The sequence below is a fragment of the Brassica rapa genome, chromosome A04 (genome assembly GCF_000309985.2).
Source record: "Brassica rapa cultivar Chiifu-401-42 chromosome A04, CAAS_Brap_v3.01, whole genome shotgun sequence".
NCBI lineage: Eukaryota > Viridiplantae > Streptophyta > Magnoliopsida > Brassicales > Brassicaceae > Brassica > Brassica rapa.
The window spans coordinates 11,046,019-11,070,255 of NC_024798.2; the positions used below are offsets into that span (position 1 = coordinate 11,046,019).

The window sequence follows — 24,237 nt, forward strand, 5'->3', positions numbered from 1 at the left end:
GTTCGGTTCGGTACGGTTTGGTTTTACCATATTGAACATTTGTGTAACAAGGACAAGGCTTCAAGATGTTTACATGTAATTTTTTCGTGAGGTTATAAGAGAGCCGATGGGACTCAGAACGGTGCCGTTTTGCTCTATGTTATTGATAAACGAAACCGAATTGGTACGATCTAAGCCAAACCGAGCAAGACATTTGAAATTTCGGATCGTAATTTTTGATTGGTTTAATTGGGTTGTTGAGTCTTGGCCTTTTATAATCGGACCAAAGTGAATTTCTCTGATGGGTATAGAGGAAGAGATGGTTGAGATGTTGCAAATAGGTTTGGCTTGTGGTGACTTGAAGCCACAAGATCGACATAATTCAGAAGATGTTTTGTAAAGATGGTACAAGACATAATGAGAAACAACATAAATAAACTTTCAATTCTTAATCAAAAGCATTGATCTGAACGATAATATTGACAAAAGAGAATATCGGATTGGAAGATGATGATCAGGAGAATATGGTAGTGGTTATTAACCAAAAAAAAATAACTTATAGGTTTTCATGCCTCGTTATAAAATATATATATATTTACATGTTTCTACTTATGATCGGTTTTGTTCGGTTTATTCGGTTTAATTGGTTATAAACCAAACCATATCTATATCCTACGGTTTTTTTATAAAATCACATTCATTCGGTTTGTATGGTATATACCAAAACCAAACCATATGTTATTGATAAACCAAACCGAATTGGTACGATCTAAACCAAACCGAGCAAGACAATTGAAATTTCGGATCGTAATTTTTCATTGGTTTAATTGGGTTGTTGAGTCTTGGCCTTTTATAATCGGACCACAGTGCATTTCTCTGATGGGTATAGAGGAAGAGATGGTTGAGATGTTGCAAATAGGTTTGGCTTGTGGTAACTTGAAGCCACAAGATCGACATAATTCAGCAGATGTGTTTGCAAAGATGATACAAGACATAATGAGAAACAACATAAATAAACTTTCAATTCTTAATCAAAAGCATTACTGGTTCTTGCTAAATGAACATTATCATAAGCTAACTGATTCCATACAGACAAGAACCATAGAGAAAGCATTTGAAAACTTAGTTACTGAACATAAAGAAGATCTAACGAGAAGATCGGAAAGGATTGATTGATCTGGTTTTGACGAAGATGATGATGATGAAACAGGAGGATCAGACAGGGCTAAGGAGTTGGAAGAGATGTGGCTTAGGATCGGAGTTCATGCCGATGACGATGATGAGAGGGATGAAGCCGTAGTGAGTCGCGACTTTGGCCTTCTTCAGAGACCAATTGGTCCATTCCTTGAGGAGCTCCAAAGCTCCCCTCGATCCTTTCCCTTTTCCTTTGAGCGATTCCATGGATTCCGATCTTAGAGGTTCTCTTCTCTGTCAAAAGTCTATAGAGATGCGCGTCTGCGGAGATTTTTTTTTCTTTTTTTTGATATCCTTCTTTAGAGCTATGCGTAGTCCAGAGAAGCCGATATTGACACTAAGCCCACAACTAAACATCACAAGCCCAACTACATTCGGCCGTATTTAAAACACACATACTAGATAATTTTTTTACAATACAAAACCTGATAATGGTTAGTTTCCTTTTATTTTTTGAACCAAAAAAACAAAAAGGTTATTTTCCTTTTATTTATCAAAGTCGGTTTGTTAACACAATTGGGATAAGGAAAATTCGAGTATTATAAAAAGAGAGGTGGTCAAGGCTCTTAGTTCTAAAGCAGAGAGTAGAATTAAAACCCTTAACTATTCTGATTCAAACCATTCGTTGTGTTGTGAAGATATGGCAGAACGCAAAGTCCTAAACAAGAATTATCCGGCAGACTTTGATCCGAAGATGATACCTCGCCTCCTGAAACCGAAGAACCATCAGAAAAAGAATCGATTTATGCTTCCGGTGCCTGCTCGTTGCAACAAGTGTGGTAATTACATGTCGGAGGGCACCAAATTCAATAGACGTGTAGAACAAGTCACCGAAGAAACATACCTAGGGATTGAAATTTATAGGTTCTACTTCAAGTGCACAAACTGTTCCACCGAGCTGACCATTAAAACCGATCCAAGGAACTGTGGTTATCTTCTCTTCGCATAACCTTGCAGAAGAATCCAACAAAGGACGAGGAAGAATCCAACAAAGGACGAGGAGGAGAAGTGATTCGTACGTTTCGATATTGCTCGTTTTTTTTGTATAATATTTTATTTAGTTTCTTTTTCTCTAGCTAGCTAGCTAGGTTTGTTGGATTTTAGCATGCTAAATTGTTTGGAATCTTAAGCTACAAGAATTTTAATGTCTGTGCCTCTTGTGGAAGAAGTAACGGCAACAGGTATATGTTGAGATACCATAGGTTTGAAGTTTTGTGAATGTGAGATTTTAAGAAAGCAAAGTTTTGCTAAAGTTTGGACATTCAAATCAAGCCGTTAGCATAAACTGGTACACACAAAGTTCTTAAATCTAGCATCACTTGCATACTTTCTAAGTTTATGTTTCACGTTAGCTAGATACCAATCGAGATGAGTAACTAACACAAGACGAACGTGCATAGAGTCAATAAGGGTTCGCTCTACTTAAGCCCAAGGGTCGCTCTGTTTCAGCCACTCTAAAACCTCTCAAGTCAAGAAGTGAGAGCTTCTCAACTTCAACTTTGGCGTTATAAAACACCAATCTATTGTCGTTCTTACGGTTTGTTCTCTTCTTTTTTTTTTTTCGAACCCAAGGTTATGATATTTATCAAACAAATAACAAAACTTGTTTGGTGGTAACGTTGACATGCTCGTGTGTTGTTCATGTACAAAACAGACAAAGCAAAGTACAAGGCTACTGGCCTGCAAGCAACAAGTTATTTTTTTGCTTGTTAAAACATTTGTTTGCTTCAGCAACAAGTTATTTTTTTTAAAGCCGTACTCTTGTCTTGTTTTTAACTTCAAATAATAAGTTCAAATGTGTCCTGTGACTTGTACAATTCGTTATGAGGCAATATGTATATGGTGACTTGTACAATTCGTCGATATTTGTACAACATAATGTTTATGGTTTGCGACTTTGTAAGAGATGTATACTAACGTTGCGCTTCTAAATACTTAATCGTATCAAATATCTTTGTGATATCATTTACGACTTTAGAGTCCAAGGAAACAGTATTTTTAGCATAAAAGACTCTATATCCACGCTGAAAGGATTCAAGCTTGAGAAAATGAAACAAACCAAAGCGTTGAACGGGTGTAGATGAGCAGAATTACAATCATGAAAACTTCCATCTATTCTCAGTGCAAGCAGTAGCAGTGATCAATTCCACCGATGCATTTTAGTGAGTTAAAAGGGGAAAGTGTGAGTCAATGAGTGACCTTGATCAGATTGTCTGTTTTCTCCTTCTTCTTATGCAGTTAAGAGAGCTTCTTGTTTATGGAGTTCCATGAGATCATCTTCATCTTTCTTTTGACTCATGGCCTCTTCTTCCTTCGTCCTTTTTTATTCCTCCATTGCTTCCAGTTATGTCTCCTTGTTCTTTTCTGCCACCTGTTTAATATTACACAGGAGATCCTTCACTATCAAACCTATATATGCAAGTATACATACATACGAAAAGAACAGACCTCTTTGTTAAGTTCAAAAATTTGAAAATAGTAGACCACAAGCGAACGTCTGAAAGAGCAAACACAGAACAGAACAATCTTGAACCAAGAAACCAGAAACCAAACATATACATATGATCTGTTTTTGTAAAGTCTCATCAGATGTAGTAGACATATATATATACATATGAGACTAAGCAAAGAGGAAGTTACCTGAATGCCATAGACATGTTTGAGTGGCCATTTAACGAAGTACTTGGTAGGTTTCTCTCCGTCTCTTTTCCTCTAGTCATCATGCAATTCGTACTGACAATCACTTTTGCAATCCCACTGTTTCCATCGCAGGTAAAGTGGCTCTTAATGGCTTTTCCATCAGCTGAAAATTGACATTGATGGAAGCAAGTATCCCCCACGCATCCAGTTTTCTGACATTGATCAACATATGACCTGGAAACCAATCAGCATATTAAAGCAGCCAATTGATAGCAACTGAAAGTAGTAGAATCAGTGACAAGGTTATGAGCAAAGAGAGTAATCTTAGACAATGACATTCTGCCAACTTCTCATGCTAGGTTACTTAGCATTTCCAGGACACATGGATAAGATGTTATTACAACAAAGCCTTTCTCTTAGGAAAAATCACATGGATAGGAAACACTGAACTTGTCAATACCAGTTGCAGCTACCAAGTCATCTGTTACCGTTTTAATCTTTCCAACAGAAACAAAGACCCTAGGGTTAAAAAAATAAAAAATAAAATAAAACAAGGGCTTGCGCAAACACACACACAACGATTTCATTCTCTAACGTGTTACATGTGTCACCACGAGAACTTGTGATGGAAAAGTCAACCACATAGTTATAATCTTTTCCCCCACCATCTTCTTTTATCACTTCTTCCTACTTTTATGGCTCTAATCTCACTCACTTCGTCTACCAAACCCTTTGAAAATCATACATCTGTTTTCTTTTTTCCTTCCTATCAAAACAGAGTGAGTATTGTAATGAACTCGTAATCAGTAACAGGTCTTGTAATGAACTGAATCTAATGGTCGACTATCAAACAGGTCTCAAATGTTCAAATCCTATCTGCAGAATCGAGAACTAACCAAGTCCGAATCTAATCACAAAACCTAACCAAAAGCTAAAAATCAAGACATAGAGATCGTACCATGTTTGGTTTGAACTCCTCCATCTTCCAACTCCTTCTCCAACAGAACTTTGTCGAAAGACTTAACTGACATCTCCTTGGCGGAGACAGGCGAGGAGTAAGTCTACGCGATATCATTTTCATTCTTCTGCTCCAATGGCTTTCTGTTGTTCTTCGCCGGGATTGGATCTGCGATATAGGTCGTAAAGTCGAACGGCACAAATAAGAATAAAAGATTTACCGACATGTCTTTCTCTTAATGAATTTAAAAGTCCGATATACACTTCATTATTGTGTTGATTACCCAAATTAATTTGATTACAGACTAAATTAAAATGATCTAGCTGTCGAAAATAAAAGAGACCCAAAAATAAACACATCTCTTGCAAAGGGGTGGCGTGTAATAGAAAGCTACATACATACACTTGGCCGAAGCAAATCACCTCAAGGCTGCGAGGGAATAACTACAACACTCTTCTGCAAGTGATAAAAGTAAAAAAAAAAAAAAAAAAAAGTTTACTAAAATTTACCTAATTCACTTCTCTCTTTTAGAAAGCTTTCTCTGTATATCTTACATTGCTGGTTGTTGCTACTGCTACCTTGAGTTTTTAAGGGTTTCTGATTATCACCAATGGCTTTTGATATTTCTCTTTGACTGACTTAGCTGAAGAGCTCATGGAACGGATGTATTAAAGATGGCGCTGATGGATCAGAGTTGATACCCACATTCTTGAATGATCTTCATCCAGTCACTGGGTTTGATAAGGCTAAGTTTCAGATTGATTTGATTGGAAGATACCCTTCCATTGTTCAACAAATCTCTTGTCAAGTATATGCATGTGTTTGCCCATTGTGGATGGTTCTAGTCTTGAGACCATCCTTGAGGTTCCAAGCTACCACCCTTATGCAAACAATGACAATCGTGCTTTCAAATGGGTGTATGAAGCTTTGTTAGATGACACAGAGTCAGTGGCTTACCAAAATGCAAGACTTGAAGCAGAGGTGAAAGACACTAACAAGAAAGTGTGTTTGAGCAGATGGAAACGAAGGTGAAGGTCGAAGCTCATATATCTAAAGGGTTAGGAATGAGTTGTTGGAAGCCAAATCTTGGTCTGCAAGGCCAAGGATTGCTCTCTTTATTGTGGGATGTATGCTCATAACTGGTTTCATCAAACTAATGAAGTTTGAGGCACTAAAGGCTAATGTATTTAGTTCTTCTTATTTGTAATAAGAGGGTCGCCTTCTCTCTCTCTTTTATAGTGAAAGTTTCTTTGCTCTTTGTCATTTGTTATGTGTATGTTTGGAATCTTCATGTTCTTGAAAAACATCAGAAAAAGACCATCTGGACAAGACTAAGTCACTGAAAGCATAAGCTATCAGTGTGAACAAGATTATCAACCAAACAACACAGCAAACACCACCATCAGAGATGGATCTCAACTTTGAATTCAGTAAAAGTTCAGTTCACTTGACTGACTATGTATTTCAATCCAAAAAGAATCTGTAACCAAATCCACAACAAGAACATGTTAAAGAGACACTTTGCTCTCCCTCCTCTAGTTTCCTATCATACTCTCTCAGGAAAAAAACTGTACTTTACCGTTGACTCTATAGTATCTCTGTATCCCAATCCAAAAAGAATCTCTTAAGCAAATCTACAACAAATTTGTATTAACATGTTCAGAAACACCTTGTCTGCCGCATCTGGTTTCCTATCATACTCCCAGAGAAAAAAAAAACTGTTCTGTCACCGAAGACTATATTGATGCTTTGCCTCAGAAACATTGTACCTGCATAAGAAAAACCAAACGCACCTCATCAAAACCAAACGCCTAAGAAAATATTGTTATTGAAACCAAACGCATAAGAAAATATTGTCATTGAAACCAAACGCACCTCATAAAAACCTAACGCACCTTAAGAAAATACCTAATAAAAACCAAACGCACCTCATGGCAAGGGAACCAGACTCTCTGTATACAGGCAACTCCTTGTAGGCCTATCAAATCGATATTGAGCTATTTGGGTATCTTCAAAGCCGCCCTGACCTATCTGTCTGATTTTGATCTTAGCAAAACTTCTATCAACCGTTACTTCTTCACAAAACACCTTGACCATTTTTTCCATGATGAGAAAGGCTGGATTGTGAGGTATAAGCTGATGTCCTCTAAAAACAAGAAACCTCTCCCAATTCACAACATCTCCAACCTGAGTAATCCAAAGCTCGGTTTTGTCTGCTATCTGACACAAAATAGACAGCTTTTGGTGTTCAAATGGCGACAGAGCCAGTGTTTTTCCACCAGAGAGAGCAACTGCTTTTGGGAGAGTTATGGCTCTAAAACATTCGGCAGTGAAGTCAAAGCTCTGGACAAAATATTTACCCTCTGTCGCAGCAACCCAATATGAGCTCGTTTCAACGGACACGACTCCAAAGTTGCCGTTGCCATGTGTAATCCAGTCATCTATTATCTCAACAGTCTTCCAGCGATGTGAGTCAAGATCATATAACTCAGCTTCTGCTTCTGCTTCAAAATCACCCTGATCATGTCTTCCATGTGTGAATCGCAATACTTTGTAGGATTTCTTGCTATCTCTCCCTAGGCAGTAGAAATCATAGAAGGAGAGCCCAATTCTAGGTATCCAGGCGCATTCACCATGAGAGCAACTCCATATAGCTATCCTCCTTGAGAGAGTTTTGGTTGAAGGCTCATAGCAAGATGTGCTCAACAGAACCAGGCCATCACAGTGTGAGATGCTTCCAATTTCTTCTCCAAAGTCTTGGATCCTTGAATATGTCGCAGTTTCTAGATCAAGCTGCCAAACTTGAGAGCCCCTTATGTGAAGAAACAGCCGCCTCTGACTAACTTGTAAGTGTTTGTAGATAAACCTTGGGAGGGTAGAGAGACTCCTCCAGTCTTTGCAAGTCAATTTGAAGCGAAAAATTGACTTCACTGGAAGGCGTTGAAGAATCAATTCAATAAGATCCTGAGGAATATTCTTTTCTGACACAACCGAGTCTTCATTTCCAATCAAATCACCGGAGCTGTCTTTGAGCATATCTCCTTTTGCCTTGAGATCATCAGCAGCTTGAGACTCTGAAGTAGCCATTTTGCGTGAACTCTCATCAGGCTTTTCTGACACAACCGACTCTTCATTTCCAATCAAATCACCGGAGCTGTCTTTGAGCATATCTCCTTTTGCCTTAAGATCATCAGCAGCTTGAGACTCTGAAGTAACCATTTTGCGTGAACTCTCATCAGGCTTTGGTGGACTCAAGATATCTCCAGTTTCCAGAACAATCTTACCAACCATTTTCTTCTGCCAGTTATACAAACCTGATCAGCAACAACACACAAAAAAAACCAAGACTAAAGCTTAATCAAAGACTACAGAACAACTCATTTCTTGACAATTATACAAACTCATGACCACAACCATTTTCTTTTGCCAGTTATACAAACCTGATCAGCAACAACACAAAAAAAAAACCAAGACTGAAGCAAGAGCTTAATCAAAGACTACAAAACAACTCATTTCTTGACAATTATACAAACTCATGACCACAACCATTTTCTTTTGCCAATTATACAAAGAAACTTAAAGGTCCTTTAGAGAAAGATCTAATCACGAAGGCGGAAGAAGGACTACAAACAACTATTTCTTACCAATTATACAAACCTCATTATATCAATATAACACAAGAAAAGCAAGACGTGACCTTTCATGGAGATCTTTCTTTAAGGGATACATACCTCGACGGAAAATCAAGAATCAACAAGAATCGCGCCGCGCCGTGGAAGTGGAAGTGGATGTAGACGTGAATCTGATTTGAAACGAACTGATTAGATACAATCAAGAAAACCAAGAAATAGACTTTCATGGCGATCGTTCGCAAAACGGGGGATAATTCGTACATACCTGCGCCGCGAAATTGAACTTGAAACGGAGGGCGAAGGAGAGTGGCGAGGAGAAAATCGCCGGGGAAAATGAAGAAACCACGAACTCGAGTTAACCGTTGAAGGTGGAGTAGAGAAAAGTGATGTTTCCGGCTTTCTTCGCTTAACGATCAAGAGAACCAATTTGGAGGCAAAGACTATATATAGGGGATGTGAATCTTGCATGTAGCGAAAAGAAATTAAGAGTATAACTGTAATTATTTTATTTTAATATAAATGGTCATCATCTTCTTGATATTAAATGTGTTGAGAGTATTTTTTTTTTATGGGATTTTCTCAAGTGTTTTCGTGTTATTTAATAATTATTTATATTTTTTTAAAAATATACTTTTTTAAAAATATTATTTAATAATTATTTATAATTTTAGTAGTTGAAAGAAAAACTACATGATTTAAATTGTCAAATTCTCAACTAACAGTAACATCATTTATTAATCATCTATATTTTGGAACTCAAAAAATAACTTTTTTTCCATAATCATCCTGGTTTAAGATTAGCAAATATATATACTTTGTCAACTTTTCATTGGAAATATTAAAAAACAACATTTTTGTATAAAATAGAGTAGCATGTTTTAGTCATAAATTAACGATGGTCATCTTGTTGACCAACATAATACTGTATCTAATGATTTTGCTTATTTGCTCCTTTTTTTGCAGTTTGTAGAGTACAGTAAAAAAAAAAAGGGTACAATAATATTCCTTTTCTATATATGTATGGATCTAAAGAAGGTGAGGTGCACTTGATTCCAAGAATTTTATAACATTTATACATGGTTAAAGTTAATTTCGGATAATTGAATAGAATACATTCCGTTTATTTGCACCCGAAAAAATAAAGAATTCGATGCCTGAAGGCCCTGAACTTTAAAAAATGAGAAATTGTATTGTAAATGGCAACAAAAAATAAAAAACTATTTTTAATACCGTATTTTTTATAATTAGGCAATATTTAAAAACAATTCTAATATCTTATTAATATTTTTATACAAACACTATTTGTTACTTTCTTAAATAATTCCTTTATTGATTATCATCAAAATCAATCATAAAAAAATAATATCTGATTTTTTTGATCAATAATATCTGATTAGCCCTTCATAACGGTTATAAGAGAGCCGATGGGACTCAGAACGATGCCGTTTAGCTCTATGTTATTGATAAACCAAACCGAATTGGTACGATCTAAACCAAACCGAGCAAGCCAATTGAAATTTCGGATCGTAATTTTTTATTGGTTTAATTGGGTTGTTGAGTCTTGGCCTTTTATAATCATCGGACCAAAGTGCATTTCTCTGATGGGTATAGAGGAAGAGATGGTTGAGATGTTGCAAATAGGTTTGGCTTGTGGTAACTTGAAGCCACAAGATCGACATAATTCAGCAGATGTGTTTGTAAAGATGATACAAGACATAATGAGAAACAACATAAATAAACTTTCAATTCTTAATCAAAAGCATTGATCTGAACGATAATATTGACAAAAGAGAATATCGGATTGGAAGATGATGATCAGGAGAAAAGCTCTCTGATGATCTTTTTTTTTTGAAAAGGAACTCTCTGATTATTTTGATAGAGTCGTTGGAGAGATGACAACCAAAGCCAATAAGAAATCAATTAAATCTGATTCGGTGGGGAAGATATTGAAGGAGAAGCAGAAGACCCATAAGGTTGAGGAGACAAGTCAAACGAGAACATCTCCAAGATTGTGTAAGCGTAGTTCTACTTAGTTTAAAAAAAAATTACATCGTCAAAGATATTTAGATCTAAGGGTACAGTTCATGAAATGGAACTTAGTATTTCGATTGCTTATAAATCCACCTATGTTGCAATCCATTATTTCTATATAACGTTACTAACCGAATGTGTTTATAAACCTGTAACAAGAAAACTGTTGGCCCTGGAGCACCTTTTACGAAAGAGTCTCTTGCTGAAGCTAAGATAAAATTAGAAGCCTTGGACGAGAAAGATAGGGAAAGAAGAAGAACGCCTGAGTTGAAAAACAACCTTGAATATTATGTTTATGCTACCAAAGAGAAGGTACAGATCACTATCTCGGCTACTTCATTGTTCTTTTAATGCTAAAAATCGTCGCTTTCACTTTACCCATATTATGATGTTTTTAGTTCTAATGCCATTGAGTTTCAGGAGCGACTTGACTCACTAAAAGCCATTGGCAGTCCCATATCTTTGCGGTTTGTTTTCTGCCCATATTTAGATCGTACCTAAACTTCCTGAAAATGTTCTCACAAACCATTTTTTAAATATATGTACAGGTCAGAGGAGCTTACAGCACGACCAGTAGCAGTTGACTACACTCAGAAATACCCAACCGAAGTGAAAGAGGTCAATTTAACAGTTTTCTCATGATAAACAAGAAACAATCCGGCTGAGTTTCAACCACATTGCAGATCATAAAAGAGTGGGAGACGAACAAAACTTGGCTCCCGAAAGTAAAACTCGACGAGGTTGTTTACCTCATCCTTAAGTAAACGAACACACACACCCACACATCTCTCTTTAGAAACATGTAGGCGAGCACTGCTAAAACTGCGTTTATTTTTCTGTTTCTTATTAAGGTGTCAAAGGAAGCGGAGAAGGTAAAAAGCTGGTTGGAGTAGAATGACGCTGAGCAGAAAAAGTGAGTGTGAGAGTGTGAAAGTGAAGGACAAAAAGCAAAAACCAGTGAGTTAAAAAAGTCATAATATTGGTTTAGGAGGTTGTTAGTTTCTTTACGAGGAACAGTTCTTTTAATGAGTTTTTCTCCTTAGGTTTTCCCTGGTCTTCTTCCGCAAAACCCATCTCATACCGTCCTTCGGATCAACCTCCACGAGGGCAAGTCATGACCAAGTATGATCCTGTTGAGGTGTGTGGCTTCTTAAATTGGCTTACAGTTTCTAAGAAGTTTCCTTATACGTGTTTATGACATTGGAACACTTAATGAGACGTGGGAATGGGTTAAACTCGCAGAGCTAATTACTTTTTTGATCATTTAACGTTTTGAGGAAAACACAATGATCAACAATTCTGTGTTAATTTGGTAACCAAGATCTCTAATATTTGTACAGATATCTCCTAGGGATATCGAGTGGATTGCAGAGGATCATGGGGCAGGTAATCCATATGGTTACAACGGACAGGCCAATGTTCTGAGTAGAACTACAGGACCAAACAATGTTCTACAAAAGGGAAGCAGTTTGGCTAAGACCTCTATCAAAAACGAACTCAGACCATCACAGAATGGAACTGGGAAAAGGAACCATGTCGATATACGAATCAGTCGTCCGACCAGTGTCCTAATCAGAGAGGTTGGTTTTAATTGTTGTCAAGGCTGAGTTGTACAGTGATGTATTTGTTATTTCTCAAACAGTGATGTCTTTTACTAATAGGTGGAGAGAGTTCGTGGTTCACACAATCCAGATCCTCAAGAAGTTGAAATGGCAAAGAGAGTTTTGGAGGTTTGATGATGGCTACAACAACAAATACCATTTCTTTCTTAGTTTTACGTTTATATACATACAAACGCCTCAAATAATTGATTATATTACCTTTTGATTCAGGAGCAAGAACATGCGCTTGTGGGTGCAATAACAAAGCTTGGAGACATATCCAAATGGAGAAAATGGCATGTGTTTAGTTTGCAGAGGAGCTTTGATTAACATATTATTTATATATAATAACAGAGTTTTATCTGTGTGTGTGTGTTTTAAGTGTCAGTAAAGCCAAGCGGGGATGAGCAAATAGGATTTTATTCCTTTCTCATCTTCTTCATATGGATTTCGGCTTTCAGGCCTTACGTGGATAAAACCAAAAAAAGTGTTTGTGGGAACAATATAACTTCATTTTAAGCCAAAGACCTTAGCAAATATATATACTTTGTCAACTTTTCATTGAAATGTTAAAAACAACATTTTTGTATAAAATAGAGTAGCATGTTTTAGTCATAAATTAACGATGGTCATCTTGTTGACCAACATAATACTGTATCTAATGATTTGCTTATTTGCTCCTTTTTTTTTCAGTTTGTAGAGTACAGTAAAAAAAAATGGGTACAATAATACTCCTTTTCTATATTTTTTTATTATTTTTTTTGTTCAACATACTCCTTTTTTATATATGTATGGATTTAAAGAAGGTGAGGTGCACTTGCTTCCAAGAATTTTATAACATTTATACATGGTTAAAGTTAATTTCGGATAATTGAAGAGAATGCATTCCTTTTATTTGCACCCGAAAAAATAAAGAATTCGATGTCTGAAGGCCCTGAACTTTGAAAAATGAGAAATTGCATTGTAAATGGCAACAAAAAAAAAACTATTTCTAATACTGTATTTTTTTTTTATAATTAGGCAATATTTAAAAACAATTCTAATATCTTATTAATATTTTTATACAAACACTATCTGTTACTTTCTTAAATAATTCCTTTATTGATTATCATCAAAATCACTCATAAAAAATAATATCTGATTAGCCCTTCATAACAAACGTGGTTGTGGTTCGGTTTTACCATATCGAACAAACCTAGGTTTACGGTTTGTGTAACAAGGACAAGGCTTCAAGATGTTTACATGTAATTTTTTCGTGAGGTTATAAGAGAGCCGATGGGACTCAGAACGGTGCCGTTTTGCTCTATGTTATTGATAAACGAAACCGAATTGGTACGATCTAAGCCAAACCGAGCAAGACATTTGAAATTTCGGATCGTAATTTTTGATTGGTTTAATTGGGTTGTTGAGTCTTGGCCTTTTATAATCGGACCAAAGTGCATATCTCTGATGGGTATAGAGGAAGAGATGGTTGAGATGTTGCAAATAGGTTTGGCTTGTGGTGACTTGAAGCCACAAGATCGACATAATTCAGAAGATGTTTTGTAAAGATGGTACAAGACATAATGAGAAACAACATAAATAAACTTTCAATTCTTAATCAAAAGCATTGATCTGAACGATAATATTGACAAAAGAGAATATCGGATTGGAAGATGATGATCAGGAGAATATGGTAGTGGTTATTAACCAAAAAAAAATAACTTATAGGTTTTCATGCCTCGTTATAAAATATATATATATTTACATGTTTCTACTTATGATCGGTTTTGTTCGGTTTATTCGGTTTAATTGGTTATAAACCAAACCATATCTATATCCTACGGTTTTTTTATAAAATCACATTCATTCGGTTTGTATGGTATATACCAAAACCAAACCATATGTTATTGATAAACCTGTTCCAAAAAAAAAAAAAAAAAAAAAAAAAAAATGTTATTGATAAACCAAACCGAATTGGTACGATCTAAACCAAACCGAGCAAGACAATTGAAATTTCGGATCGTAATTTTTCATTGGTTTAATTGGGTTGTTGAGTCTTGGCCTTTTATAATCGGACCACAGTGCATTTCTCTGATGGGTATAGAGGAAGAGATGGTTGAGATGTTGCAAATAGGTTTGGCTTGTGGTAACTTGAAGCCACAAGATCGACATAATTCAGCAGATGTGTTTGCAAAGATGATACAAGACATAATGAGAAACAACATAAATAAACTTTCAATTCTTAATCAAAAGCATTACTGGTTCTTGCTAAATGAACATTATCATAAGCTAACTGATTCCATACAGACAAGAACCATAGAGAAAGCATTTGAAAACTTAGTTACTGAACATAAAGAAGATCTAACGAGAAGATCGGAAAGGATTGATTGATCTGGTTTTGACGAAGATGATGATGATGAAACAGGAGGATCAGACAGGGCTAAGGAGTTGGAAGAGATGTGGCTTAGGATCGGAGTTCATGCCGATGACGATGATGAGAGGGATGAAGCCGTAGTGAGTCGCGACTTTGGCCTTCTTCAGAGACCAATTGGTCCATTCCTTGAGGAGCTCCAAAGCTCCCCTCGATCCTTTCCCTTTTCCTTTGAGCGATTCCATGGATTCCGATCTTAGAGGTTCTCTTCTCTGTCAAAAGTCTATAGAGATGCGCGTCTGCGGAGATTTTTTTTTCTTTTTTTTGATATCCTTCTTTAGAGCTATGCGTAGTCCAGAGAAGCCGATATTGACACTAAGCCCACAACTAAACATCACAAGCCCAACTACATTCGGCCGTATTTAAAACACACATACTAGATAATTTTTTTACAATACAAAACCTGATAATGGTTAGTTTCCTTTTATTTTTTGAACCAAAAAAACAAAAAGGTTATTTTCCTTTTATTTATCAAAGTCGGTTTGTTAACACAATTGGGATAAGGAAAATTCGAGTATTATAAAAAGAGAGGTGGTCAAGGCTCTTAGTTCTAAAGCAGAGAGTAGAATTAAAACCCTTAACTATTCTGATTCAAACCATTCGTTGTGTTGTGAAGATATGGCAGAACGCAAAGTCCTAAACAAGAATTATCCGGCAGACTTTGATCCGAAGATGATACCTCGCCTCCTGAAACCGAAGAACCATCAGAAAAAGAATCGATTTATGCTTCCGGTGCCTGCTCGTTGCAACAAGTGTGGTAATTACATGTCGGAGGGCACCAAATTCAATAGACGTGTAGAACAAGTCACCGAAGAAACATACCTAGGGATTGAAATTTATAGGTTCTACTTCAAGTGCACAAACTGTTCCACCGAGCTGACCATTAAAACCGATCCAAGGAACTGTGGTTATCTTCTCTTCGCATAACCTTGCAGAAGAATCCAACAAAGGACGAGGAAGAATCCAACAAAGGACGAGGAGGAGAAGTGATTCGTACGTTTCGATATTGCTCGTTTTTTTTGTATAATATTTTATTTAGTTTCTTTTTCTCTAGCTAGCTAGCTAGGTTTGTTGGATTTTAGCATGCTAAATTGTTTGGAATCTTAAGCTACAAGAATTTTAATGTCTGTGCCTCTTGTGGAAGAAGTAACGGCAACAGGTATATGTTGAGATACCATAGGTTTGAAGTTTTGTGAATGTGAGATTTTAAGAAAGCAAAGTTTTGCTAAAGTTTGGACATTCAAATCAAGCCGTTAGCATAAACTGGTACACACAAAGTTCTTAAATCTAGCATCACTTGCATACTTTCTAAGTTTATGTTTCACGTTAGCTAGATACCAATCGAGATGAGTAACTAACACAAGACGAACGTGCATAGAGTCAATAAGGGTTCGCTCTACTTAAGCCCAAGGGTCGCTCTGTTTCAGCCACTCTAAAACCTCTCAAGTCAAGAAGTGAGAGCTTCTCAACTTCAACTTTGGCGTTATAAAACACCAATCTATTGTCGTTCTTACGGTTTGTTCTCTTCTTTTTTTTTTTTCGAACCCAAGGTTATGATATTTATCAAACAAATAACAAAACTTGTTTGGTGGTAACGTTGACATGCTCGTGTGTTGTTCATGTACAAAACAGACAAAGCAAAGTACAAGGCTACTGGCCTGCAAGCAACAAGTTATTTTTTTGCTTGTTAAAACATTTGTTTGCTTCAGCAACAAGTTATTTTTTTTAAAGCCGTACTCTTGTCTTGTTTTTAACTTCAAATAATAAGTTCAAATGTGTCCTGTGACTTGTACAATTCGTTATGAGGCAATATGTATATGGTGACTTGTACAATTCGTCGATATTTGTACAACATAATGTTTATGGTTTGCGACTTTGTAAGAGATGTATACTAACGTTGCGCTTCTAAATACTTAATCGTATCAAATATCTTTGTGATATCATTTACGACTTTAGAGTCCAAGGAAACAGTATTTTTAGCATAAAAGACTCTATATCCACGCTGAAAGGATTCAAGCTTGAGAAAATGAAACAAACCAAAGCGTTGAACGGGTGTAGATGAGCAGAATTACAATCATGAAAACTTCCATCTATTCTCAGTGCAAGCAGTAGCAGTGATCAATTCCACCGATGCATTTTAGTGAGTTAAAAGGGGAAAGTGTGAGTCAATGAGTGACCTTGATCAGATTGTCTGTTTTCTCCTTCTTCTTATGCAGTTAAGAGAGCTTCTTGTTTATGGAGTTCCATGAGATCATCTTCATCTTTCTTTTGACTCATGGCCTCTTCTTCCTTCGTCCTTTTTTATTCCTCCATTGCTTCCAGTTATGTCTCCTTGTTCTTTTCTGCCACCTGTTTAATATTACACAGGAGATCCTTCACTATCAAACCTATATATGCAAGTATACATACATACGAAAAGAACAGACCTCTTTGTTAAGTTCAAAAATTTGAAAATAGTAGACCACAAGCGAACGTCTGAAAGAGCAAACACAGAACAGAACAATCTTGAACCAAGAAACCAGAAACCAAACATATACATATGATCTGTTTTTGTAAAGTCTCATCAGATGTAGTAGACATATATATATACATATGAGACTAAGCAAAGAGGAAGTTACCTGAATGCCATAGACATGTTTGAGTGGCCATTTAACGAAGTACTTGGTAGGTTTCTCTCCGTCTCTTTTCCTCTAGTCATCATGCAATTCGTACTGACAATCACTTTTGCAATCCCACTGTTTCCATCGCAGGTAAAGTGGCTCTTAATGGCTTTTCCATCAGCTGAAAATTGACATTGATGGAAGCAAGTATCCCCCACGCATCCAGTTTTCTGACATTGATCAACATATGACCTGGAAACCAATCAGCATATTAAAGCAGCCAATTGATAGCAACTGAAAGTAGTAGAATCAGTGACAAGGTTATGAGCAAAGAGAGTAATCTTAGACAATGACATTCTGCCAACTTCTCATGCTAGGTTACTTAGCATTTCCAGGACACATGGATAAGATGTTATTACAACAAAGCCTTTCTCTTAGGAAAAATCACATGGATAGGAAACACTGAACTTGTCAATACCAGTTGCAGCTACCAAGTCATCTGTTACCGTTTTAATCTTTCCAACAGAAACAAAGACCCTAGGGTTAAAAAAATAAAAAATAAAATAAAACAAGGGCTTGCGCAAACACACACACAACGATTTCATTCTCTAACGTGTTACATGTGTCACCACGAGAACTTGTGATGGAAAAGTCAACCACATAGTTATAATCTTTTCCCCCACCATCTTCTTTTATCACTTCTTCCTACTTTTATGGCTCTAATCTCACTCACTTCGTCTACCAAACCCTTTGAAAATCATACATCTGTTTTCTTTTTTCCTTCCTATCAAAACAGAGTGAGTATTGTAATGAACTCGTAATCAGTAACAGGTCTTGTAATGAACTGAATCTAATGGTCGACTATCAAACAGGTCTCAAATGTTCAAATCCTATCTGCAGAATCGAGAACTAACCAAGTCCGAATCTAATCACAAAACCTAACCAAAAGCTAAAAATCAAGACATAGAGATCGTACCATGTTTGGTTTGAACTCCTCCATCTTCCAACTCCTTCTCCAACAGAACTTTGTCGAAAGACTTAACTGACATCTCCTTGGCGGAGACAGGCGAGGAGTAAGTCTACGCGATATCATTTTCATTCTTCTGCTCCAATGGCTTTCTGTTGTTCTTCGCCGGGATTGGATCTGCGATATAGGTCGTAAAGTCGAACGGCACAAATAAGAATAAAAGATTTACCGACATGTCTTTCTCTTAATGAATTTAAAAGTCCGATATACACTTCATTATTGTGTTGATTACCCAAATTAATTTGATTACAGACTAAATTAAAATGATCTAGCTGTCGAAAATAAAAGAGACCCAAAAATAAACACATCTCTTGCAAAGGGGTGGCGTGTAATAGAAAGCTACATACATACACTTGGCCGAAGCAAATCACCTCAAGGCTGCGAGGGAATAACTACAACACTCTTCTGCAAGTGATAAAAGTAAAAAAAAAAAAAAAAAAAGTTTACTAAAATTTACCTAATTCACTTCTCTCTTTTAGAAAGCTTTCTCTGTATATCTTACATTGCTGGTTGTTGCTACTGCTACCTTGAGTTTTTAAGGGTTTCTGATTATCACCAATGGCTTTTGATATTTCTCTTTGACTGACTTAGCTGAAGAGCTCATGGAACGGATGTATTAAAGATGGCGCTGATGGATCAGAGTTGATACCCACATTCTTGAATGATCTTCATCCAGTCACTGGGTTTGATAAGGCTAAGTTTCAGATTGATTTGATTGGAAGATACCCTTCCATTGTTCAACAAATCTCTTGTCAAGTATATGCATGTGTTTGCCCATTGTGGATGGTTCTAGTCTTGAGACCATCCTTGAGGTTCCAAGCTACCACCCTTATGCAAACAATGACAATCGTGCTTTCAAATGGGTGTATGAAGCTTTGTTAGATGACACAGAGTCAGTGGCTTACCAAAATGCAAGACTTGAAGCAGAGGTGAAAGACACTAACAAGAAAGTGTGTTTGAGCAGATGGAAACGAAGGTGAAGGTCGAAGCTCATATATCTAAAGGGTTAGGAATGAGTTGTTGGAAGCCAAATCTTGGTCTGCAAGGCCAAGGATTGCTCTCTTTATTGTGGGATGTATGCTCATAACTGGTTTCATCAAACTAATGAAGTTTGAGGCACTAAAGGCTAATGTATTTAGTTCTTCTTATTTGTAATAAGAGGGTCGCCTTCTCTCTCTCTTTTATAGTGAAAGTTTCTTTGCTCTTTGTCATTTGTTATGTGTATGTTTGGAATCTTCATGTTCTTGAAAAACATCAGAAAAAGACCATCTGGACAAGACTAAGTCACTGAAAGCATAAGCTATCAGTGTGAACAAGATTATCAACCAAACAACACAGCAAACACCACCATCAGAGATGGATCTCAACTTTGAATTCAGTAAAAGTTCAGTTCACTTGACTGACTATGTATTTCAATCCAAAAAGAATCTGTAACCAAATCCACAACAAGAACATGTTAAAGAGACACTTTGCTCTCCCTCCTCTAGTTTCCTATCATACTCTCTCAGGAAAAAAACTGTACTTTACCGTTGACTCTATAGTATCTCTGTATCCCAATCCAAAAAGAATCTCTTAAGCAAATCTACAACAAATTTGTATTAACATGTTCAGAAACACCTTGTCTGCCGCATCTGGTTTCCTATCATACTCCCAGAGAAAAAAAAAACTGTTCTGTCACCGAAGACTATATTGATGCTTTGCCTCAGAAACATTGTACCTGCATAAGAAAAACCAAACGCACCTCATCAAAACCAAACGCCTAAGAAAATATTGTTATTGAAACCAAACGCATAAGAAAATATTGTCATTGAAACCAAACGCACCTCATAAAAACCTAACGCACCTTAAGAAAATACCTAATAAAAACCAAACGCACCTCATGGCAAGGGAACCAGACTCTCTGTATACAGGCAACTCCTTGTAGGCCTATCAAATCGATATTGAGCTATTTGGGTATCTTCAAAGCCGCCCTGACCTATCTGTCTGATTTTGATCTTAGCAAAACTTCTATCAACCGTTACTTCTTCACAAAACACCTTGACCATTTTTTCCATGATGAGAAAGGCTGGATTGTGAGGTATAAGCTGATGTCCTCTAAAAACAAGAAACCTCTCCCAATTCACAACATCTCCAACCTGAGTAATCCAAAGCTCGGTTTTGTCTGCTATCTGACACAAAATAGACAGCTTTTGGTGTTCAAATGGCGACAGAGCCAGTGTTTTTCCACCAGAGAGAGCAACTGCTTTTGGGAGAGTTATGGCTCTAAAACATTCGGCAGTGAAGTCAAAGCTCTGGACAAAATATTTACCCTCTGTCGCAGCAACCCAATATGAGCTCGTTTCAACGGACACGACTCCAAAGTTGCCGTTGCCATGTGTAATCCAGTCATCTATTATCTCAACAGTCTTCCAGCGATGTGAGTCAAGATCATATAACTCAGCTTCTGCTTCTGCTTCAAAATCACCCTGATCATGTCTTCCATGTGTGAATCGCAATACTTTGTAGGATTTCTTGCTATCTCTCCCTAGGCAGTAGAAATCATAGAAGGAGAGCCCAATTCTAGGTATCCAGGCGCATTCACCATGAGAGCAACTCCATATAGCTATCCTCCTTGAGAGAGTTTTGGTTGAAGGCTCATAGCAAGATGTGCTCAACAGAACCAGGCCATCACAGTGTGAGATGCTTCCAATTTCTTCTCCAAAGTCTTGGATCCTTGAATATGTCGCAGTTTCTAGATCAAGCTGCCAAACTTGAGAGCCCCTTATGTGAAGAAACAGCCGCCTCTGACTAACTTGTAAGTGTTTGTAGATAAACCTTGGGAGGGTAGAGAGACTCCTCCAGTCTTTGCAAGTCAATTTGAAGCGAAAAATTGACTTCACTGGAAGGCGTTGAAGAATCAATTCAATAAGATCCTGAGGAATATTCTTTTCTGACACAACCGAGTCTTCATTTCCAATCAAATCACCGGAGCTGTCTTTGAGCATATCTCCTTTTGCCTTGAGATCATCAGCAGCTTGAGACTCTGAAGTAGCCATTTTGCGTGAACTCTCATCAGGCTTTTCTGACACAACCGACTCTTCATTTCCAATCAAATCACCGGAGCTGTCTTTGAGCATATCTCCTTTTGCCTTAAGATCATCAGCAGCTTGAGACTCTGAAGTAACCATTTTGCGTGAACTCTCATCAGGCTTTGGTGGACTCAAGATATCTCCAGTTTCCAGAACAATCTTACCAACCATTTTCTTCTGCCAGTTATACAAACCTGATCAGCAACAACACACAAAAAAAACCAAGACTAAAGCTTAATCAAAGACTACAGAACAACTCATTTCTTGACAATTATACAAACTCATGACCACAACCATTTTCTTTTGCCAGTTATACAAACCTGATCAGCAACAACACAAAAAAAAAACCAAGACTGAAGCAAGAGCTTAATCAAAGACTACAAAACAACTCATTTCTTGACAATTATACAAACTCATGACCACAACCATTTTCTTTTGCCAATTATACAAAGAAACTTAAAGGTCCTTTAGAGAAAGATCTAATCACGAAGGCGGAAGAAGGACTACAAACAACTATTTCTTACCAATTATACAAACCTCATTATATCAATATAACACAAGAAAAGCAAGACGTGACCTTTCATGGAGATCTTTCTTTAAGGGATACATACCTCGACGGAAAATCAAGAATCAACAAGAATCGCGCCGCGCCGTGGAAGTGGAAGTGGATGTAGACGTGAATCTGATTTGAAACGAACTGATTAGATACAATCAAGAAAACCAAGAAATAGACTTTCATGGCGATCGTTCGCAAAACGGGGGATAATTCGTACATACCTGCGCCGCGAAATTGAACTTGAAACGGAGGGCGAAGGAGAGTGGCGAGGAGAAAATCGCCGGGGAAAATGAAGAAACCACGAACTCGAGTTAACCGTTGAAGGTGGAGTAGAGAAAAGTGATGTTTCCGGCTTTCTTCGCTTAACGATCAAGAGAACCAATTTGGAGGCAAAGACTATATATAGGGGATGTGAATCTTGCATGTAGCGAAAAGAAATTAAGAGTATAACTGTAATTATTTTATTTTAATATAAATGGTCATCATCTTCTTGATATTAAATGTGTTGAGAGTATTTTTTTTTTATGGGATTTTCTCAAGTGTTTTCGTGTTATTTAATAATTATTTATATTTTTTTAAAAATATACTTTTTTAAAAATATTATTTAATAATTATTTATAATTTTAGTAGTTGAAAGAAAAACTACATGATTTAAATTGTCAAATTCTCAACTAACAGTAACATCATTTATTAATCATCTATATTTTGGAACTCAAAAAATAACTTTTTTTCCATAATCATCCTGGTTTAAGATTAGCAAATATATATACTTTGTCAACTTTTCATTGGAAATATTAAAAAACAACATTTTTGTATAAAATAGAGTAGCATGTTTTAGTCATAAATTAACGATGGTCATCTTGTTGACCAACATAATACTGTATCTAATGATTTTGCTTATTTGCTCCTTTTTTTGCAGTTTGTAGAGTACAGTAAAAAAAAAAAGGGTACAATAATATTCCTTTTCTATATATGTATGGATCTAAAGAAGGTGAGGTGCACTTGATTCCAAGAATTTTATAACATTTATACATGGTTAAAGTTAATTTCGGATAATTGAATAGAATACATTCCGTTTATTTGCACCCGAAAAAATAAAGAATTCGATGCCTGAAGGCCCTGAACTTTAAAAAATGAGAAATTGTATTGTAAATGGCAACAAAAAATAAAAAACTATTTTTAATACCGTATTTTTTATAATTAGGCAATATTTAAAAACAATTCTAATATCTTATTAATATTTTTATACAAACACTATTTGTTACTTTCTTAAATAATTCCTTTATTGATTATCATCAAAATCAATCATAAAAAAATAATATCTGATTTTTTTGATCAATAATATCTGATTAGCCCTTCATAACGGTTATAAGAGAGCCGATGGGACTCAGAACGATGCCGTTTAGCTCTATGTTATTGATAAACCAAACCGAATTGGTACGATCTAAACCAAACCGAGCAAGCCAATTGAAATTTCGGATCGTAATTTTTTATTGGTTTAATTGGGTTGTTGAGTCTTGGCCTTTTATAATCATCGGACCAAAGTGCATTTCTCTGATGGGTATAGAGGAAGAGATGGTTGAGATGTTGCAAATAGGTTTGGCTTGTGGTAACTTGAAGCCACAAGATCGACATAATTCAGCAGATGTGTTTGTAAAGATGATACAAGACATAATGAGAAACAACATAAATAAACTTTCAATTCTTAATCAAAAGCATTGATCTGAACGATAATATTGACAAAAGAGAATATCGGATTGGAAGATGATGATCAGGAGAAAAGCTCTCTGATGATCTTTTTTTTTTGAAAAGGAACTCTCTGATTATTTTGATAGAGTATAGAGGGGGACATCACCTCATTTGTCCATCCTCCTCATCACTCAATCTCCTATACCTACTAAAATCATCTATACCCATAACTCTTTATTGAAATGTGGAAAGACTAAACTGACTTTGATTTGGGGGGATGGGTTGAATGAAAATCGAAAATTGTAATGTGATTGGGTTGGGGGGATGGGTTGGGTTTGTGATTGAAATCGTTGGTTTGGGAAGTTTGGTTAATGGTTTTATTAAAAAAAAATTAATTGAGAAAAGCTTAATCTTCTTCCTCCCCCCCCCCCCCCCCCAGCTCCCCCCGCTCCCCTCCCCGAGCAGCTCCCTCCCCCATCCCCGCTCCCCCATCCGGCTCTGTCGCCGCAGCTTCTCTCCTCCTCCTCCATTTTCAAAGTGTTTCCGGAGGTCTAGAGTTGGGTATTGCAGGTAAACTCAGGTCCCCCAACTTCTCTTGAGAAATGCATGTATTTGGAATCGAGCTAGGAGCAATGCACAACGGTATTGTTTAGTTGATGGGTCAATTAGTATAGCGATTTGGTATAAAATGCATTAATGTGGTTGAATTAAACGTTGATAGATGCGATTCGAAACCTAGTGTTTTGGATTATTGTTGGAAAACTGAGAAAAGTGGAATAACTAGGAAAACTCGAACAACTGGTATAACTTTGTTTTTGTTGATCTTGTGCGATATTTTTGGCAGGATAG

At 36.6% G+C, this 24,237-nt stretch overlaps 3 protein-coding genes and 1 long non-coding RNA gene across 9 annotated transcripts; 1 reads left to right on the top strand and 3 right to left on the bottom strand.

Annotated features, from left to right (window-relative positions):
• Positions 1–973: 973 nt before the first annotated feature.
• LOC117133469 (mitochondrial import receptor subunit TOM7-1) lies at positions 974–1,571 on the bottom strand. The gene has a single exon (XM_033289767.1). The coding sequence runs from the start codon at positions 1,378–1,380 to the stop codon at positions 1,195–1,197; it is 186 nt and encodes a 61-aa protein (XP_033145658.1). The 5' UTR covers positions 1,381–1,571; the 3' UTR covers positions 974–1,194.
• Positions 989–8,114, bottom strand: LOC103849391 (F-box protein At3g08750-like). Of its 2 annotated transcripts, XM_033289749.1 has the most exons (4): positions 6,700–8,114; positions 4,772–6,540; positions 3,814–4,047; positions 989–3,544 (listed from the first exon to the last, which is right to left on the bottom strand). In XM_033289749.1, the coding sequence occupies exon 1, from the start codon at positions 8,060–8,062 to the stop codon at positions 6,701–6,703; it is 1,362 nt and encodes a 453-aa protein (XP_033145640.1). In that variant the 5' UTR covers positions 8,063–8,114; the 3' UTR covers positions 989–3,544; positions 3,814–4,047; positions 4,772–6,540; position 6,700. The 2 variants fall into 2 exon arrangements, with proteins under 2 accessions (XP_033145640.1, XP_033145639.1); XM_033289748.1 differs by having other exon boundaries at positions 4,772–8,114.
• On the top strand, positions 5,155–14,438 carry LOC103848345. 2 transcript variants are annotated; one of them, XR_004457309.1, is made up of 10 exons: positions 5,155–5,242; positions 5,415–10,746; positions 10,855–10,901; positions 10,983–11,052; positions 11,118–11,174; positions 11,286–11,391; positions 11,478–11,572; positions 11,775–12,014; positions 12,096–12,164; positions 12,267–14,438. It is a non-coding gene; the product is annotated as an uncharacterized LOC103848345 (long non-coding RNA). The 2 variants fall into 2 exon arrangements; XR_004457308.1 differs by lacking the exon at positions 5,155–5,242 and having other exon boundaries at positions 10,606–10,746; positions 11,118–11,194.
• Positions 14,234–23,707, bottom strand: LOC103864106 (F-box protein At3g08750). 4 transcript variants are annotated; one of them, XM_033289745.1, is made up of 4 exons: positions 21,921–23,707; positions 18,025–21,825; positions 17,067–17,300; positions 14,234–16,797 (listed from the first exon to the last, which is right to left on the bottom strand). In XM_033289745.1, the coding sequence occupies exon 2, from the start codon at positions 21,312–21,314 to the stop codon at positions 19,953–19,955; it is 1,362 nt and encodes a 453-aa protein (XP_033145636.1). In that variant the 5' UTR covers positions 21,315–21,825; positions 21,921–23,707; the 3' UTR covers positions 14,234–16,797; positions 17,067–17,300; positions 18,025–19,952. The 4 variants fall into 4 exon arrangements, with proteins under 4 accessions (XP_033145636.1, XP_018514025.2, XP_033145637.1 ...); XM_018658509.2 differs by having other exon boundaries at positions 18,025–19,792; positions 19,952–23,707; XM_033289746.1 differs by adding an exon at positions 16,875–16,923 and having other exon boundaries at positions 18,025–23,707.
• Between the last annotated feature and the right edge of the window lie 530 nt (positions 23,708–24,237).

What these genes read in the sequence shown, in the direction of transcription:
- LOC103849391 (XM_033289749.1), bottom strand. Translation starts at nt 8,062, where the DNA reads ATGGTTGGTAAGATTGTTCTGGAAACTGGAGATATCTTGAGTCCACCA.
- LOC117133469 (XM_033289767.1), bottom strand. Translation starts at nt 1,380, where the DNA reads ATGGAATCGCTCAAAGGAAAAGGGAAAGGATCGAGGGGAGCTTTGGAG.
- LOC103864106 (XM_033289745.1), bottom strand. Translation starts at nt 21,314, where the DNA reads ATGGTTGGTAAGATTGTTCTGGAAACTGGAGATATCTTGAGTCCACCA.